Source organism: Leptonotus elevatus, chromosome 5 (assembly GCF_054856555.1).
Source record: "Leptonotus elevatus isolate MCC_2025b chromosome 5, RoL_Lele_1.0, whole genome shotgun sequence".
NCBI classification, from domain to species: domain Eukaryota; kingdom Metazoa; phylum Chordata; class Actinopteri; order Syngnathiformes; family Syngnathidae; genus Leptonotus; species Leptonotus elevatus.
The window spans coordinates 15,576,582-15,597,265 of NC_141243.1; the positions used below are offsets into that span (position 1 = coordinate 15,576,582).

General features: G+C 38.7%; 1 protein-coding gene across 1 annotated transcript; it reads left to right on the forward strand.

Annotated features, from left to right (window-relative positions):
* Positions 1-5,165: 5,165 nt before the first annotated feature.
* On the forward strand, positions 5,166-16,873 carry adra1aa (adrenoceptor alpha 1Aa). The gene is made up of 3 exons (XM_086076392.1): positions 5,166-5,307; positions 9,377-10,904; positions 16,041-16,873. The coding sequence occupies exons 2-3, from the start codon at positions 10,028-10,030 to the stop codon at positions 16,610-16,612; spliced, it is 1,449 nt and encodes a 482-aa protein (XP_085932518.1). The 5' UTR covers positions 5,166-5,307; positions 9,377-10,027; the 3' UTR covers positions 16,613-16,873.
* The last annotated feature ends 3,811 nt before the right edge of the window (positions 16,874-20,684 follow it).

Here is a 20,684-nt window from a genome sequence, read left to right on the forward strand (position 1 = left end):
AATATAAGGCACAGAATCATCCATTTGTGTTTCATATCCCCATGGTATAGCTGGCAGTACATCTAGAACGAATCATCGTGTATTAGGAAGCACGATACAGTATATATAATCTATGTTTCTATATAAATTTAAATTCAATGTACTGGTACTAATCCACTCTCAGCTCTACAAGATAATACATCAACCTCTCAAGTTGAGTTTGTTTTACAGTGCAATATTCCCCTTTTTTTTTTTTTGATTGGCCATTTAAACCAAACCACTGCAATATAAATACACTGTCTATTAAAATAAAATAAAATAATATATATATATATATATATATATATATAGAGATAAAATGAATAAATAAATAAATAAACTGTCTAAACACTGCACACCCTCCTATGTGTGTCCATCCTTATCTGTCCTGTCGCTTTATTTGTAAATCCGATTCCTATATTTTAGATCATTTATGTCAGCCACCTTAATCTTCCACTGAAACATATTCTTAAATGTATCTGATGCTTTGCAAGATAAATGTGTTTCCAGTCCACACACTGGCCCAAAACTTTATGACCACATGTATAAAATATTGAAATCCAGTCAATACATGAGCATGAATGAAAAAAGTCTGCGTTAACAACTCTCCTTCGTTTAACTGACATTGTCAGACCTTTATTCACATAACTGCATGTTTTTGTTGTGGCTGTAGTTTAAAGTGAACTCTAATGTTTTGCTTATTGAAATCCTGTACTTGTAGAGAGTCAAACTATTAGACACAACCCTCAGTATGATGCATTACCATTCCATTCTGCATCACTGCAAGCTACACACATGCATTTACAAAAAAATACGACATCAATACCGTTTTCATCGCTGATGGTGTCGTGGTTTATTCACCTTACTTGCATGCAGGCAGCGTTGCTTCAATTCCCGCTCAGTGATGGCGTGAATGTGAATCTGTCTGCCTCCATATGTACCTGTGAGTGACAGGTGACTGATCCAAGTCAGGCAAGTAGATCGTACAGATACTTGCATAAAAATATACTGTGTTAAAAGGAACCCCGACTGTAATGATAAGTTTGCTCCATATGATTAATTTGGTTGTTACTAACATAACGATGAAATTCATTTTTCAAAAATAATTTCCAATTTAATACATTTTGTAGAAACTGTTTTTGGACTCGGAGAAATATCTTCTAAGAAAAAATGATATTATCAGCAATGAAGTGTACATGTAGCACTTCTCCCAGACTTACTGGTACAACCGAACGCCGCATATGGTATTTTTGCCATAAGAACAGTAAATAATGTGAAAATGCTGCAGATATGTCAATGTATTCAAGTTAGGTGAGTTTAGAAAATGGCAACGTAAGATGGCTCCCGGTGGCTTCACTAAGCGGTATTGCTAGCCCATTCATATAAGTCCGTGGTTAAAGCTCATCTGCGGTCTGAGTTTTGGTCACATGACATTCTTAAGCTAACGCCACAAAACACAATATTAATCAGAATACCGTGTTTAGACTAGCGTGTGCCCATAGCACGTACTGTATAAATACAGTATATACTTTGTGGCCATGGCGGGGGAATAGCTTGCTTCTCTGTCATCATCATTATTGCTTTCCAGTTCATGTTCTAACATGTCGCTGTTGTCCATGGTTTTTCCACTTTAAAAAAATCCCCCAAATCTCCATCAATCAAGATCTATTTACTTAAAAAAATTAAATAAAAATTACAATTTACCATCATCCAGAAGCTGATAAAAGCAACATGCCTATTTTGAAGTCAGGAGCAGAATGTACAGATGTCTATTTTGAAACGTAGCGAGTTAAAGTAATGCAAAAAAAATCTTTAAGTACAGTAACAAAGTAGTTGTACTTCGGTATTGGTATACCACTGACCGTGACCCTGAACATGCTAAAGTACTAGAAAATCCAGGGATAAATCCCATTTGTATTGATAGACTGTTATATTCTCTTTTCTTCCTTATGCTTGATATTGTGTCATTATATGCACGTATTTAAATATTCAAACTATCCAGTGTAAAAGATCTTCTTTAAATGAACCCGCAACCTTTTTGTGTCGTTTACAACCTGTCCAGATTGGCATCGGCATTGACTTAGAACCTTCCAATACGCACAGATTTGTGCTTCATTGGGAACCATTGGCCTGTAAGCATCGATGTGGTGTCGGTGGCAAAAACAAGGCTGCTCGGGTGCCACCTGGAGATGTGATTAATTAATCAGGTGATAGTCAAGTCATCCCTGGTCAGAGGGGAGCAAATTCATGTTAGCTCATCTCTGCCACCGCCGCAGCTCAGCACAAACAGCCTTTTGGAAGCGTGTGACGAGTAAGAGGACATCCTTTGGGTGACACCGAGCAGTAGGAGAACAGCATTTAAGCCATAATTAGAGTCCTGTTCGGAGCGGAGTTCTGTGTGCCGAGATAATGAGGTGCGCCTTCATTACAGCCTCAATGATTGCAGCCAACAAAAAGCCTGCACCGTTATAGCACTTGAGCAACCTGAACAATCTCAACGTCCCTACATTCTTATGTTAAGAATTCCGTTTTTAAGATGTACAGAAATTTAGAAATATTTGTGATACTTTTGGCTGTTGTCACATCGATGCATAAAAGTGCAATTAACTTGGATGCTGTTTCATTAATTATTTAGATTGGTTGCAGCTATTGTAACATATTTCTTACAAATCCATCATAGCGAGATTTGACTCGGGTGGTTTCGCAATCTTTCTTTCGGGTGCAAGGTGCTCAGTGTGGTGTAGGTGGACAGCTGTCATGGTATCGGGAGCTTCATAAACCAGATGACGTAGCCCAGCACCCTTATTTCACAATGTCAGAGCACGCTATAAAAAATGTCACACCCCCAAGGAGTGGTGGCTTCAAGAATGTGACTGCAGCAAAAGATGATAGTGAAGTTTCTCATACATTTTTACTGCACGTTAAAAAAACAACAACAACTGCATGTTCATTCATCTTTAAAATAGGAAATGTGATTAATTGATGCAATTAAGGCGAATGTCACTGCAAATGCCAACATCAGTGTGAATGCTTGGCTCATGTTGGTGCCTCCATGATGGGGGAGCATTTCCTCCAGCGCAGAGATATTGATTTGGGTATCTTTTAAAAGTCGTCAGCCCACTCTACTGCAGGGCCGGCTCATACAGGTAATTGCTTTTTCAACAGGTCTGAGATAGCATGATTAACACTTACAAGATGCAAACAGTCAGTTACTGGCAGATGCACACAAAATGAGAATGTAAAGGAGATAATTATGTTTTCAATATTTTCAGCATTCATAAATATTCCTTTGCCTTAAATATTAGTTCAGTTGTTATTTCACATCAACTGACCTGCTGATGTAGTAGGCTGCATTTGTTTGGGCATCTTGGGTGTGTATATAGCCTCGTATAATGAGGTCTATTCTGCATAAATGTCTTTATGGCTTCATGTCCATGAAACCGGAATGCCATATTGTTCTTTAAAGATACACCAGTGTGTAGATTTTGTCGATTTTTCCCCCAATGTCCATTCATTGAACAAAACAACTTTCAATTTCAATAATATGCAAAAAAAAATTATATCACATCAATGTACTTTTAAAAATATAATCATAGGTCTAGTAATCGTTATATAGTCACGCTGCGTCTTACAGGAGGTTGACATGTTTCGCCGCCATCTTTCTTTTATGGATACCCGAAGGAGAAGAATTTTGTGACTGTCGTAGCTGCGAGTAGGCTTGCGAAGTTTGATCTCTCTGAGGCACCGTAGTACACGTGCTTCAAAATGCATGCGCTTCGAGCTTACACAGTCAATTCTGTAGAATCAATTTGACTCTATTTAGAGTGGGACCAAATAAACACAGTTTTAGAGTAATATTTACACTTGGAAGAGAGCAAAATAAAAAATTGAGGGAAAAAAGAAAGAAAGTCACTCAAGGGTTAAGGAACATACTCACAACCTTAAGCTTGTGAGACAGCCGATCTACTCCCTGAGCCACGCAGCTTTTGCTCGTGTGTTAGTATATCGCTCGTGTCATCTGAAATCTTCGTAACTCCGTTTTGGTCTCTTGAAAATAAGCAAATAGGATGGGCATACCTTAGGTGTTAGTGTGGCTGAAGGTCGTGAGTTCGTTTCTCAACCCTTGAGTGACTTTTATTCCCCCCCAATTCGTTATTTTACTCTCTTCCAAGTGTAAATATTAGCCTACTCTGAAAATTAGTCTAAATAGAGTAAATTTTACTCAGTCACATTTACTCTATATTCACTGTGTAGGTTGTTACATTCTATTAGTTCACCACTAGATGGCACCAAAGTTTACACACCATCCCTTTAAATATGTCATTTTAGTGTCATTTGTTTTTTGTTGAAGTAAAATGAAATGTTTATATCTATTTTTAACCACAAAAAAGACCAATTTTCTTTCATCTCTCAATAAATGTCTCCTGATACAAGAAATTACCCACCCAATTCAATTAACAGAGCGTGTGATTGTTTTAGCTTAATCTCATCATACCTCGACTGGAGATAGAGAGAGAGGGAGAGCGAGGGAGAGAGAGGGGGGGGGGAGTGGGGTGCTGGTTGGGGGTCTCTGTGCGCAAGAACAAATATAATGTCCTTCATGAATTAGCACCATGCGGATGAATTGCAATTACCTGTTGCACCTGCAGGCAATTGCAGAAACCATTGGCTGGATTGTTTTAATTATGCATACCAGGCGAATGTGAACAAGGTTAAACTATATATTATTCTGTCGATATGATCATTTGAATGAATGCTTGGACACAGACTTGTGAAGAGACACGTTGAGCGTAAGTGCACGCAATAAGGAACTGTCACACGTTCAGTCAATGGAGAGCAATATGAGGCTTGTAAAAGTCTTCAAAGTAGTTAACATTTTCATTGAAGTTCTGTGAAGGTGAGAGGCTGAACGCTGATGGAATATTTCTCAATGGGAATTCACTTGGGGGGGGGGGGGCAGAGTAATTGGTTGGGATGACGTACATGGAGTGTGGAATCATACGGGGATGGCTAAGGGCGGGGGGCGCACAATGCAAGGATATGAATGGTTGGCTCGGATGGGTGTGGGTGGTGATGGGGGCCACTGATCAAATCGACTGAGTGAGAGGAGGGAGTCATTAAGTACTCATCGTCGTGTCGGGGAGTCCGTGAAGGTGTCTCAGCACTAGTGAAGCTTTCTGCTCGGTGGGCGCACTTGAGCCCCGGCTTTAAGCGCGCGGGGAGACTCCGTGGGCGCAGATGTGCACAAGACTTCGCAAGAGATGTTAACACCCCAGCAAGAAGACATGGGTGAGTCTAGTTTAATTATCTTTTTTTTAAAAGAAGGGTGGATGAGCGTTGCCTCTTTTCGCATAATTGAATAATCCCTAAATTGCTGCGTTCACAGGCTGCCGTAAAAGGCATTTGTAAGTACTGTATTAAATTGGACATTAATTAAGAAAGAATAAACTGCTTCTAAAACAGCACAACCTACTACAACGGCAATATATTGTATACACTCAATATCTGCATTAATTTATCACAATATCTCCTGTCTAGCGGGGGGGGGGGGGGGGGGGGCTCTTAATAGATTCACAGGATGGTGGAATGCATTGACCACAACATTAGGTACACCTGCAATATCAAACCATTGGATTAGTACCACATCCTCTTATGGATGACCACACTCTGGCCACAATGATCGCTGCACAATCTGATACAATTCAGTTGAGGAGCTGTAAAAATAATGATAATAATAATAATAATTTGTCAAAATATTATGCAAATTTTTAATACTACGGGTAGCACTGTTTATATTGTTACTGTTTATTCCTTGTGAATGTGGTATCTTGGTGTTACATTATAATATTTTTAATATTTGTTTACTTTGTCACTTTGCTAATATTGTGATTACAATAGTCAGCCAAATAAGAGGGTCAAATGTGATGTGTCCAAACTGAGCATTATTTTCTTTGTAAATACAGGATTATTCATGTTATTCAAATGTGCAGGGCTATACCTTTTAGTTTTTCTAATGTGTATATAATCTAGTTCAACTATGGTGCACATATTCTGTTGTTTTGCTCTCTTAAAAGCATCCTCACATTTGCATTAATGAAGAGACATGCAGTGATTTTAATTTAAAATGATTTTTAATCCTAAAAATGTACTTTATGGCTCAGTGCCCGGCAAGGTCTAATGATGGCCCTGAGTCCCTTGCGCTGTCATTCTTAAGGACTCAAAAGCAAGTGTCTGTTAGGCAACTCACAGTGGCCGCCGCTTACCCTGCGTGAGGAGGAGGAGGAGACGACAACTGAGTCAGAGTGGATGTTTACGCTTCCACTTATAAATAACTGCAGCCATGGAGTGACCATATGTCTCAAAATGTCCTTTATATTATTGTGAATTCCGGTCCCTGCTCATTAGCAGCTATGTGCTAATGTGTCTGCCAAGTTGACTAATTCTCTTCCCGCCATATTGTGATCTTATAAAAGGGGAGGCCTTTGAATTTGACATCACATATGCTGTGGAGTATGGTTAGCTAAAAAATATATATATATTAAGAGTATATTACTTGTCTCATCTTCAAGCACATACTAGTGCTGGTGAAATCAACAGGTTTTTCATCATGGCTCAATATTATGAACTTCCATCCACTCTTACCAGAAAGATCAAACTGGATGAAAGAGGCTCATCTTAAATCTTAACACACTAGAAATGGGCTCGCTTTAATAAATCGGAGCACTCCAACACAAGCAAAGCAATCATGGTTGCCATGGATGGACTGTTATGTCGAAATGATATCCTTCAGTTCGGTAAATGCATAAATACGGACCAAACTATTTTATTCCAGCTAGTGCCAGTGTAGTTTGTTTAATATGCACACAGTTCAAAACGATGGCGCTATCTTTTGAAGGACAAACATTTACATATTACTCTTGTAATCTCCTCGAAGGCAATACACTCTCGCTCAGCAGACACATGTATCTTTTGAGCAGCGTGGGTGAAAGCCGCTGCTTCCCAATGGCCTCTGGATGCAAGCTATGCCACACCTTCAATGAGGCGAGCACACAGCAGAACTTATCAGCGACGTGGAGTCCATCAAACACTCCAAAGAGCCTTCTGTGCAGTATTGAGCAGAGATTTGCGGCAAAATGTCAGCGGCTTAATAGTGCGGCGAGGAGAAGAGAGAGAGAGAGAGAGAGAGAGAGAGAGAGAGAGAGAGAGAGAGAGAGAGAGAGAGAGAGAGAGAGAGAGAGAGAGAGAGAGAGAGAGAGAGAGAGAGACACGAGGCGACTACATGATGCTTTCACCTCTCACCAACTACACATTGTCTGAGTTTAACAATTTCAATGGATTTGACTGCACATAAGCCACAGCGTTGGTTCATGTGGGCCTGAGCCAAATCTCTTGAGAAACAATGTCATCCTTTTTCCAGATTTGTTCTGTTGTGGTGAGTTTTAGGAGGGAAGAAAATAAACTGGTTATCATTTTAAAGTGACAGCGTGTAGGATTTAGTGCCATCTAGTGGTAAACTAATAATTTATTCATTTTAAAAACCCACTATAAATTTATAAAAATAACCCAAAAAATATGTTCTATCACATCGTTCTACATGTCTTATATACAGAGTCGTCCAATTTCGACTTAAATCGAATTTCACCGTTAAAGTCGATATTTACATCAAAATACTATTTTTAAGATAATTTGTGCCTGAACCAATATTTTGTGTTTCCGCACGGACATTCATTGCTGGCGGGCGGCAGAGCGGAGCTAATTCAAACTTAAACACGGAAATGTGACGCGCCTGATAGCGAGCCGGCCTGCTCGATGGACGTCCGTTGCTGGAGGTAACAACAACAACACAACTTTAAATAACTTTAAAATGAAGGTGCTACGGACGAGGCACGGGCGAAACGACGCAGGTCGCGTACAACGTAACTCGAGGACTCCCTGTGTAATCGTAGTTCCAGTAATCACTAATTATATTACATACTGTAGGTTTGCTGTGCCTTATAGGAGACTTGTTACGTCGCCATCTTTCTGCTACGGATACCCCAAAGAGAAGAACTTCACGAACACAGCTAGCATTTGGTGGAGCTTGCGGCTCGTTTTGTGACCCAATGTGTTGACTGCCGCTTACCTTCCACAGCTGGGGCCTGCAGGTGGACGTCACTGAGTCTGCTTTGCTCTCACTAGCTTTTACTAGTGTTGGAAAATCGTTCTTTGTTTTCCCGTGTTCATAATGTTGATTATCAAACTCAGACAATGAGATCGGTGAAATCAGGATTTATTTTTACATAAGCTTATGGACACATGAGGTCGGCCAAACGCCGCCATGCTCTCCCTACACTAGCTTCTCCCGATAGCTGCTCTTGTTGGGTGTGATAACTTTGTATACATTTTTACTGTTTTACTTTATATTTTAACCATTTTGTTATTAGTTATAACTGTGTAGATGTAGGTATAATTATGTTAACTCAGTATGGCTGTATGAATAGACCTATATTGTTATCTGTGTTACTTTCATGAGAAAGAGCAACGGGTCTGTCTATTCATTCTGTAATCTAAAAGGGAGGTTTCCGGGGATTTTGCTATGTCACCAAGGGAGTCAGGCTTATTATTATTGTATTCTTTTAATCTGATTTATACCCATGGGAACGGATTCTCTTGTATTCAGTTGTAACCAGGTGTGTTGTGGGCTGACCTTTTTCTGAACCCTTTTTGTGAATAAATAACGATGTGAGCTGGAGAGAGGGAGCCACATCAGAACAGAGACATCGCTTGGATGAATTTGTCAATGTGGACCAGAAGCTTCTGGTAATTAAAACCTTTGCAAAGGAACTCCTTCAACAGAATCTCACCATTCAGTTAATTGAACACGCAAAGAGTACAATACTTAATATTGTCTACTCTAACAGGTGCTAAAGCTATAGTTCTTGCTAGCTGCTCTTGATAGCCGCTCCAACGAGTTCTTGCTAGCCACTCTTGCTCGTCGGGCTGCTCATTCGCTCACCCCAAATAATAATAGTAGTAATTGGTGGTAGGCTTAAGAAGTGTGGTCTCTCTGAGCCACCTTAGTTCGTTGAATTATATTATTTGACCACTAAATAGCACTAAACCCTACACACTGTCTCTTTCACAACAGTTTCTGTAATCTGCAACCTTGGATTGTGTTTTGTCGATATGAACATAATGAAGCTGTTGTCAAATTGATCTGCCAGGCTGAGCTTTAAACATCATCTTTCCCACATAGCCATGAAGGATCTGACACACAGAAAGACAGCGAGGAAAGAAAAACAAACAAACAGACAAAACAAGGACAGCTGCTTTTGTTTTCTGATGAATGTCAGTTTTAATTTCCTACTTTCTTTCAAAGGTTCTGGATGCTGCAACTGTTCCACGTGCACTGCAATTACTCCAGCAATCAAGAGCAGGAATCTGGAACGTGACGGCACCAACCTACAATTGTGTCATGGACTTGTATTTTGTCTTTGGAGAGTAATACTCTCAACCCGGATTTAAGACCGGAGTTACAGCTGATAATTTTTCTTCTGGCACCAATCACAAACTTTGAGGAATAGTAAGAGGAACTGGATTTGAACCCAGTTTTATTGGACTGAAACTGTACAACTCTCTGGCAAGCTAGCTACCTAGCTCACAATAAAAACAGCGTTGCAAGAAGTCGCCATGTCAGTTACAGGTGCCATAATGCCCCCGTCACCTATCCCAAGGGTCCCTCCAACTGGGCCAACCCACTTCTGACACCATTTGTCACAGAATTCTCGTTTTCAATGCTCATGCCGAGTAGCATCCTAGCACGTAGCGGCCATAATGGTTCATTCAGCAGCACCATCTTTCAAACTGTGTTTTGTCAAGGCTGACTACTTACATTTATGACACGTGCTAATGTTCCCCTCCACCTGCGGTGAAAGCTAAAACGAGCAAAAAGGCCGCATACAAACAAACTCAAGTCTGGCACCGTCGTGGTGCTGGCACAGATAGATGGGTGGTGCCTGTGCTGCACAAAATGACACCAGCTCCTCTGACTCAAAACTGTTCCAACTGCAGCCAGGTGTTGACTCCAGAACTCAGCGTGGTCAAGGCTGTTACGCTGGGCTTGGTCCTCGGCGTCTTCATCGTGTTTGGAGTCGTTGGGAATATCCTAGTTATCCTGTCGGTAGTTTGCCATCGACACCTACGAACAGTGACCCATTATTTCATCGTTAATCTCGCAGTGGCAGACCTGCTCCTGAGCTCTACGGTGCTACCCTTCTCTGCCATATTTGAGATCCTGGACCGGTGGGTGTTTGGACGAGTCTTTTGTAATGTTTGGGCAGCTGTTGATGTACTCTGCTGCACAGCTTCAATAATGAGCCTGTGTGTGATATCTGTGGATCGCTACATTGGGGTCAGTTACCCGCTGCGTCATCCAGCTATAATGACAAAGCGCAGGGCCTTGCTGGCTGTCCTGCTGCTGTGGGTGCTGTCAGTCATCATATCCGTCGGCCCTCTGTTTGGCTGGAAAGAGCCGGCGCCGGATGATGAATCCATCTGCAAGATCACAGAAGAGCCGGCCTACGCTATCTTCTCCGCTGTGGGCTCCTTCTACCTCCCCCTGGCCATCATCTTGGTCATGTACTGCAGGGTGTACGTGGTGGCGCACAGAGAGAGCCAGGGCCTGAGGGAGGGTCACAAAACCGAGAAGTCGGATTCAGAATTTGTTATACTCAGGATCCATCGAGGCAACACAACGGCAAGTGACGACGAGGCACTTCGCAGTCGCACGCATTTTGCCCTGCGATTGCTAAAGTTCTCTCGGGAGAAGAAGGCGGCCAAGACATTGGGAATTGTCGTGGGCTGCTTTGTACTCTGCTGGCTGCCTTTCTTCCTGGTCCTCCCCATCAGTGAGTATGCATGAGTGATATTCTAATATTTCAGCTCTTTTTGTGTCTCCTCAGTGGTCAAAATATTGTTGTACAGTATGTAAGCCATAACATAGGCTAATCATCTAACAAGATCCAATGCTGGATCAGTTCAGTTGACTTCAGGCAAAAAGCAGACTATACTAGTTACTAGTCAGTCACAGCGCACGTTGTGACAGACCAACAAGCCAATCACAATCAAATTCACTGGCTAAATTTAAACACTGGAATTTCCCTTCATCGCCTATCTAAAATGGAATTTCAAGCAACGTTTAGCTACATAACATTTAGTTGTACTATGTAGTTTCCTATATACCGCATAGTGAAGTGAATTTAAATATGCAAATAACAATCAATGTCCTACTTATGATTTGTTAGTCAATGCAACTTCCTAAATAAAACAATTAATAAATAAAAAACATTAAAACAAAATATATATAATAAAAATAAATAAAACGTTTTTTTTAACACTACAAAAAATAATAAATAAAAATTTAACATTAAAAATTTTAAAATGTAAAAATTTAAACACTTTTAAATCTAAAAATCTAAAAAAAATAAAAAATAATATTTAATATTTAAATAAATAAAAATTATAAAATTATAAAATTATAAAATTTAAATTTAAATTTAAATTTAAATTAATTTTTTTAATTAAAATTTAAATTTAAAAATTAAAAATTAAAAATTAAAAATTAAAAATTAAAAATTAAAAATTAAAAATTAAAAATTTATGTTTTAAATAAAAGTGTGTGTGTGGGGGGGGGGGTGATTTGAGCAGAGGACCAAAAGTCAGTCCACTACTTTTAGAAAGAAAAATTCTACATTAATTTATTTCATATAACCAGAAAATGGATGGATGGCAACAATCTTAGCACTAGCAGACCAAAAAGTTGAATGTCTTCAATCAAAAATGTCTCCTCTGTCGGACAATCAAATTTACACGCAGAATACAACCCGAATATCCTTTCAGCCTACAACGCTTTGACCAGACCTGGTAGATGCATCATAAATTGACTCGATAGACGTTTGAAATAGCTGTCAGCTTCATGTGTACCCTTTTCTGTAAACAATAGTGACGATTAAAGTGTCACACCTGCGGCCTCTGACCCTTGTGGACCATTTAATCACAGTACATATATTGCAGTGCTTGTAATTGACCTTATAGGGTGGGCATACCTAATGTGATAGCTCGACAAAATAACTACTGTAGATATCCTGTTGATTTATGGGTTGCCTTGGTAATCTCTCTCAGGGACAAGAAGAAGATGCAGGGAGCTGCTATTACTTTTAAAAACACTTACAGTATAGACCACCACATGTGATGCTGTTTTTAATGTGTCCGTTTCACATTATGGCTTTTGGAGGGTTATAGGAGTGTGAATCAGTAACACTCAAACAATGTAACAGTGACGTCACATCACCTTGTGTACTAATTCTAGTCCATTCTAAACTCAGCATGCCGACAAAGAATACAGCCCGTAAACAGATGTCAGGCAAACCGAGACAATTATCACGACAAGTCAACAAAAAGAGAACCGGTAGAAGTGTGCGGGAACTAGGACGCAGCTGAATCCACTCAGACTAATCACAGGTGGGAGACACGTCACTGATTGGCTGACACTTGAGGGTCAGGTCTGATGATGAGACACAGGTGTGACCAATCTAATGACAGGAGGGAAAGAACCTGTCACCCCCAAAAAGGAAACAAGCCATTCCTATAGTGGGGAACAGAATCATTTCGCGTCTCTAAAAGATTATTCTGACTGTTATCCAAAAGACAGTCGTAACAACCATTGTAAATGTCAATTCTGTTCAATATTTACAATAAAAAAACATTGTATATGTTAATTGGTCAACACTGAGTCCTTCTGAGCCACACACTTGCTAATTGCGATAAGAAACAGAACAATAGCCAATTAAAAGTGACCTTCAACCTTTGTTGTTGTCGGACCGTAATTAGAGGAGCAACTGGTTATGCTGAGAGTTTCCAAACCTATATTGAGCCAAGGCCCATACATTACAAAAATATCACCCAAAAAATGGAAATGTTGATTATCCGATATCAATTTACTTAGGGTGAAATCTGGGCCTGTTGTAGTTGGACACACTGCTGATTTACGCAGGGATTGAATTCTGACCAATTAAGTCAAATTGGATCATTTCCTACAGCACACCTGATGATCTCCCTTGGTGCAGTGCTTGGTGGCTGAGTCATTGCCAAGTCATTCACCGCAAAACAAACAACAAAAAAGTTCACAACCGCATTGTAGTTTCCAGATAAGATGACCTCCTTCTATTTTTACAACAATCATTTCTTATTCTTTCATTTTGTGTGGGAACTAATATTGTATGATCTTCCAGTGATTTCCAATAACTACTGGTATATGACTGAGGAAATCAGGTGTGCTACAGGAATTTTTCAAACTCATTTATTCCAAGAATTTTGTGAGCGACATACATTGACAGGCAGAACAATTATATGCTTTTCCACTATTTCAGAAGGTACAAGAAGATTTGTTTAAAAAAATATATATATATATATATTTATTTATTTTATTTGTATTTATTTTTTTACAAATGGTCTATCAGATTATATGAAAATGACCTTTATACCTTTTATGACATTTTTGGTGGTGTGCTGTGATACTTTTCAAATGTAAGATGTGTGCACTGGCAAATAAAGGTTGCGAAATAACTGCTATAATCATCCAGGTATAAGTTTAAAAATGAAATAAATGCACATATGGCTGTGAGAATCCTCTCCCAGCAGATATTTCTGAAGGGATGGTTTGAACGAGAAGAGGAATGAGAAACTTTATTGCTCAGGAGCTTCACACGCCCCCACATCACAATACCATCACCCACAAGTGCAATAAACCTCCATCCATAGTCTGGGAGAACTTTTTTTTTTTTCTTCCTCACTCCTCGAGTGATCACAATTCCTCGATAGCATCTCCAAAAGGGAGGAGCTAAGGATCATCAAGGGTGGGAAAAAAAGAAGAAGAATTAAGATGTACCCATGACAAGTCATCTCCTTGTAGTTTTTAGTTTTACGAGGACATTATCTGAGACATTACGTTGCACGAGTGACACTAAAGTCTTGACAACTGGTTGCCCGCATTTTGACAAGGCAGTGATGCTTCTCAAGCCCAAAATGAAACAACCAAGGGTACAGGCAATAACAGAGCTCCTTTTTTTTTTTTTTTTTTTTTTTTTGTTTTGTTTAGCCCAGCTGGGGATAAAATGATGGAACTGTAGTGTGAGGCACAAAATGATTTGCTCCCAAGCACTCTTCACCCCGTCTTTCCATCTATCTCTGGATCGCAATCTCATTTTTCAATGCCAGTGTTTGACATCTGCAGCGGCTCGTCCAATAAAGCCTCTCATACGGCTGCTTCTCCCTAATGTCCTCCTGGATACATAGTTGACAGACAAACAGACGGAAAAATCCCATAACACACGGCAGCCTTGCACTCTCAGCTTTATTTTTTATGGCCAAAATTCCCTAGTGGAGAATGCATAAAACCATTAAAAAAAATAAAAATAACATTGTGACTCTACTATACACTATGCATCATGTCTTGTCTTAACATTTCCATAACATTTAACTATAGATATTTGAACACTAGTGCGTACTATGCATCAGTACATCTGTGGTCTATCAGTACATCTGCCTTTCACCCAATCAGCTAAAGTACACTCTAAAAAAACAAAAACAAAAAACAAAAATGGTATTAATAATACAAATAATAATAAGAAAAATAATAACAATAAGAATCCGATTTGTTCTATATTTTAAAAATATCATTTCATTTTCAAAAATAGATTGTGATCGTATATGCTTAATGTAAAATAACTTGAAATCACTGTAACTGTGAAAACACATTATTTTTGTTCTTTTAGAAAAAATGCAATAAAATAAGTTTTTTAATCAATCAATCATTTATTTTATATATTTGTAAAATAAAAAAAGACAATATAAAGCAATATTCAAATTCAAAGTATAGTAAAAGAAATGAAAGGGGACAGAAAGAAGTTATACTTGTTTTGTCTGCCCCTGTTCAACTAAAAACAAAACTTTAAAAAACAACAACACAAAATGAATGATAGCGAGCGGTCAAGACGCGTGCCCTTGTGCTATATATATTTTTGCAGTAATTGTGCTTTCATACATTTTTTAAAAATACAAATAGACTGAGAAGATTTTGTTTTACAATCCAGATTGTACCACAGACAGACACCTTGAGTTGAAACACATATTTCTTTTTGTTTTGTTCTATATTTAGGTTTGGAAAAAATGTCTGTTCCTCTTAATTTGTACTCAAGTTCCCTTTTTTTTTATTTTTTATAAATTTTGTTTATTAACTGGTAAAATTTCACGATGGGCTTTATACAATATTTTAAGGCGGTTAAACTCCATCAATTCATTATATTTTAAAGTTTTTAGTTGTATAAATAATGGATTAGTGTGGATCTCTGTATCCACAACCGCAAACAACACGAATAGCACGTTTCTGTAAAAGAAAGATGGATTCAATGTTCACAAATGAATCTTAATTTCACAAATATTTGTCTGTTATTTAAAGGAATAACCTATAAAATGCCATTTTAGAAAATCGATATTTTTTTTCTAAATTGACTAATGTTTTTTTTTTTTACGGAAAATAACTACAATTACCGTAATGTCCTAGGTGGTGACATTCATTGACATTGTATTAACATTTATTTTGAAACAACATCTAGACATAGAGAAAGTGGAAAGAATTGGACTTGAAGTTAGGGACGCTGCCTCTGCTTTGGGGCACTACCAACTAAAGTATACATTTCACGTGATCTAAAATTGCTTCAAAAACAATGATGGCGTGGCTCAGCGGCAGAGCGGTTGTCTAGTAACCCCGAGGTCGTGGGTTTGATCCCCTTGATGACCATGTTGAAATATCCTGTTATACGCCCCTCATGGCGCAGCTGACCATTTGGTGACATAGACTAGACTTTCGACCAGGTGTAACCAGGTCTAAGTTATGGCGCAGGTGTTGCACGGCCATTTTGAAAAGTGAAGTCTGACCCTAAATTTGTCTGTTTGGTGATACTGTGACTTTTCGTGCCTCCCTACAGGCTCCATATTCCCTGCTTACAGACCACCGGACACGGTCTTCAAGATCACCTTCTGGCTGGGCTACTTCAACAGCTGCATCAACCCCATCATCTACCCATGCTCCAACCAGGAGTTTAAAAAGGCCTTCCAGAGTTTACTGGGAGCTCACTGTCTGAGAGCCAGTCCGAGACAGCATCATCATCCACATCATCATCATCACCATCACCTGGCTGTGGTCCAGAGTCAAATGCACGTTCACAACCAGCCTCTGACTTTGAACCTTGCTGGCAGGGGGGCATCCTGTCACCTCAGCCCCTCATCTCCCGTTGATCTGTCCAGGACGCCGTCCTCTCGGGACAGCCGGGAGTGGAACGTTTTTTCTGACTGTCCCACTGGGGGAACCGGACCAGCGGAGAAAAGAAGAAAAGTGGCCAACCTTTGCAGTAAAAGCTTCCAGTGGACTTGCTGCTGCGTCCCCAGTGGTGGGAGTCCCTCACAGGAACTGAACTGTACCCAGCCCCCTCCGGTCGGAAAACTCCCCACCATTAAAATCCATCAGTTGTCCTTTTCGGATAAAGGGGAGCCTGTATAATCGCTGTAATTTGTACATGAGAGCATATTTATTGATTTGAGCCAGCAGTTAGAGCCTTTTTAAACTTCCACTATTTTGGATCGAGATCTTTAAAACCTCACAGTCAGATGAAGATGGTCTCGGATGACGAGGCAAAGATTTGAACCAAATCAATCTTTGACTCAGTTCTGTGTAAAAGTAACATGTTTACATATTATACAGTAAATTACAGAAGAACGTTAAAATGTATTGTTTTGTTGCATGATGCGTAATGCAGGTCAGTGGCGCTAGTTATCTCATCGTTTTCCTAAAGAAGCCTTGTGAACTTCCATGTCACATGACAATAAATTTGTTTTTGCCCAGTAAGGCTTTGATGGTGACATTTGTGGACTTTGGTTCAAGAATGAAAAATGTAAATATTATCCACATAAAAATGAGGTTCATTCGTTTATGTCAGAGGTCAGCAACCTTTACTGTGAAAAAACTAATAAATAACCAAAAATCGTTTTCAAGATTGTGATGAAGGAAATCGTGTGTTAGTGTTAGTGACCCAGGGGTGGGCAAACTCAGTCCTGTCTGGAGCCGCAAAACATTTGAATATTGTGATGAGCAAAACAGTATGTTTGTGTTAGTCTAATGTGCTGAGGGCCCAAGAGCTAATTAGAGCTGCACCATAACAGAAAAATATGCAGTATCCAATACTTTGAGATTCATTTTCTTCTATCGTTTGTCTTCCATTTTTGGATTTTTGTTGTTGTCATACATTAAATTTTTCATACATTTCGAAACTTTTCTGCCTTTCCCTCAATTTAGGCAATTTTATGGACATTTTATGGTGCTTTCTTTTTAACCTCGTTCTTTCCTTTTTTTGGACATTTTATGGCTATCTTTTTTATTTTTTATTTTTTGTTTTTTACATTTTCTTCTCTCTTTATTTTGCTATCAATTTTCTGACATTTTGGGCAATTTTATGGAAATTTTAGGCAATTTTATGGACATTTTATTGTTACTTTTTGTACATTTTCTTTCCAGTCTTTCTTTAAATCAATTTTCTGACTTTATTTTTGGGGGCAATTTTGTGGACTTTCATTGAATTTTATGGTAATTTTCAGGATTTCATTTTCTGTTTTGGGACATTTTCTAGTTAGCCTACTTTTTAAATATTATATTAAATAGTAATATTTAAAAAAAAACTGACATTTTACGGTATTTTTCCAGAATTTCTTCTTTTGTTTTTTTTGACTTTTAATAGCTACACTTCACATTTTCACTTCTGCCATTTTTGGCAATTTCATGAACATTTTATGGTTATTTTCTGCTTTTCCTTTTTAGACATTTTATAGTCACTTTTTGGACACTTTTAGTTTTTAATTATTTTAATCTACCTTTCATTTCTGTTCTTCTGACAACTCAAAAACTTGAACTCTGACAATTTTTTTTACATTTAAATTTTAATTTTAATATTCATTTTTTTATATAAATCATTCATGTATTTAAAAAATATGTTATCTAAAAAAATCAAAATATGTAATATATATATATAGACTTCTACTCGTTTATTATTATTATTATTTTTTTAAGAGATCTACAGGGAGCCACATGTGGCTCCAGAGCCACAGGTTGCAGACCCCTGATCTATCTGCATATTCCCACAAATTGATGCACCTCCTTCGGCGCATGTGCCAGATGGAAGTCTTAATATACTCCTGTGGAATTTTACTGACCTTGTGGTTGCTGACCTCAATCCTGACCAGCCCCCAAGCCTCTTAAAAAAACCCCACCAGATTTGGATGTCAAGATAAATCATGTACAGTCGCAAACATTCCTATCTCATGCTCTTCTCATCCATACTCTACATTTGTCATCAACATATGCAACTTGTTGCCTTTTGTTAGATCATCCATGTATGGTGATGTTTACTACTGCCATGGTTCATAACTGCAAAGTGTGTCTAAAGGGCAAGAGAATCTCTGCCAGTATGGTGGATTTATTTCCTCCGGGGTGCCTTCTCGGTGAACGTGACGCCGTTAGCATCATCACGCCGCTCTCACCTTCCACACATTAAGTTTGCTGGTACAAGTGCAGCCGACAGCTTTCTCACACAGGGGAGCTGCCACCGTGCTTGTCATTGGCTGGCACGTCTATGAACCCGTAAATCACGCCATCTCTGCACAGATGCCATTACGGGAGGCACTAGCAGCAGCAATAAAACCGTAGATGATACCGTTGACCTAATTCTCACCTCTCTCTATTGTCCTCTGAATAGGAATTATGACCATCAATCCCTACAACAAATACCCATGTCCTGGTACGTTATTATTTTCTATATACTACTTGTACTTTGAATCAATTGGGAGCTCTGCATGAGTCAGACGTAGACTACAGAGCAGGGTTGCCATATAATGTTTAAACACAAATTCTTTATGGCAGGGGTCAGCACACTTTACTGTAAAAAGAGCCGTTTTAGGCCAAATAAATAACCACAAATCTGTCTGAAACCGAAAAAACATTTCAAGATTGTGATGAAGGATGAAGGATGAAGGAAACAGTGGGTTAGTGTTAGTGACCCAGGGGTGGGCAAACTCAGTCTTTGAGGGCGTCCTGCAGGTTTTTGGATGTTTTGCTTCTCCAACACAGCTGGTATATGACCAGTTTATCAGCAAGCTCTGCATAAGCCTGATAACGATCCTGCTGATTGGAATCAGCTTGTGTTGGAAGAAGGAAACCTCCAAAACCTGAAGGACTCTGGACCTCGAGGACCAAGTTTGCGCACCCCTGTTAGTTAGTCTAATAGATTGAGGGCCCAAGAGGTAATTAAAGCTGCACCATAACAGAAAAATATGCAGCATCCAATACTTTGAGGTTCATTTTCTTCTATCTTTCCTTCTTTCTTTTTTTTTTTGTTCTTTTTTATACTTCATTTTTCATACATTTTTAGACTTTCTGCCTATCTGTCAAATTTCTGAAATTTTTGACAATTTTATTGACATATGGTAATTTTCTGCTTCTTTTTCTCTGGCTTTTTTTTGCTATTGATTTTCTGACATTTGGGGCGATTTTGTTGACATTTTGATGGTAATTTTCTGGATTTCTTCTTTTGAACATTTTATGGTAACTTTTTGAATGTTTTCTTTTTTGCTATTTTTTAAATTCAATTCTCTAACATTTTTGACAATTTCATCGACATTTATAGTAAAATTCTGATTTTCTTCTTCTTTTTGGACATTTTATGGTATATTTTTAAAAGTATTTTTTGGAATATTATTATTTTTTTATTTAATCATTAATTCATTTAAATTATATTTTTGTCTAAAAAATAGAAGCAAATATCTAACAAAATATTAAATTCTACTTTTTTTATTTTACAGATCCAAAGGGAGCTACAGTAGAGGGATTAAAGAGTCGCAGGTTGCAGACCCCTGCTTTAGGAGATCCAATGTAATCATGAGTTGAGGATTGAAAGTTTAATTCACTGTATGTAAGATGTTCAAACAAAAAAATTGTATAGTAGACATATATATTCGACAGCTAGGACCTGGTCTCAAAACTTGGCGGAGTCGTGGAACAAATACTGCAGCCCAAAATATCTCAGTCAGATGACATTTTCGCTACGAATTAGAAACGTTATTGTCATTGCAGTGTCTCAATGCATTTGCCCACATGCTTGATGGTGCTCTGCTGATGACTCATGCAGGCGAGTTCCCCAAGAGGGATCAGTCTTGTGATGCCTTCCTCAGGCCATTTCTCGCCGAAAGCTGTCATCCATGGGTGGAGATGCTGACATTAGGAGCCCCCATTTCCTTTGTAATTACTTGTGTCTAGACTGTGTACTTTTCTAAAAGACAGTGGCTCTAACTAAATGTAGACAGTACATTTGTGTAATCACCGTTTTCATTTGTCCAGCTCAATCCTTTTACCTGCCTGCAGGTGAAAGCGTTGGACAGCTGGACCACGACAGTGATGATGTAGAGCCTATTATTTTCTATTTCTTTCTCCTGTGTCTGTACAGGGCCTACTGTATAGTTCTGCATATTTTATTGTCAAGTGTTGTATCTAAACATAGCCTTCTAGCTCCCCACTGACTTCGTAGCTG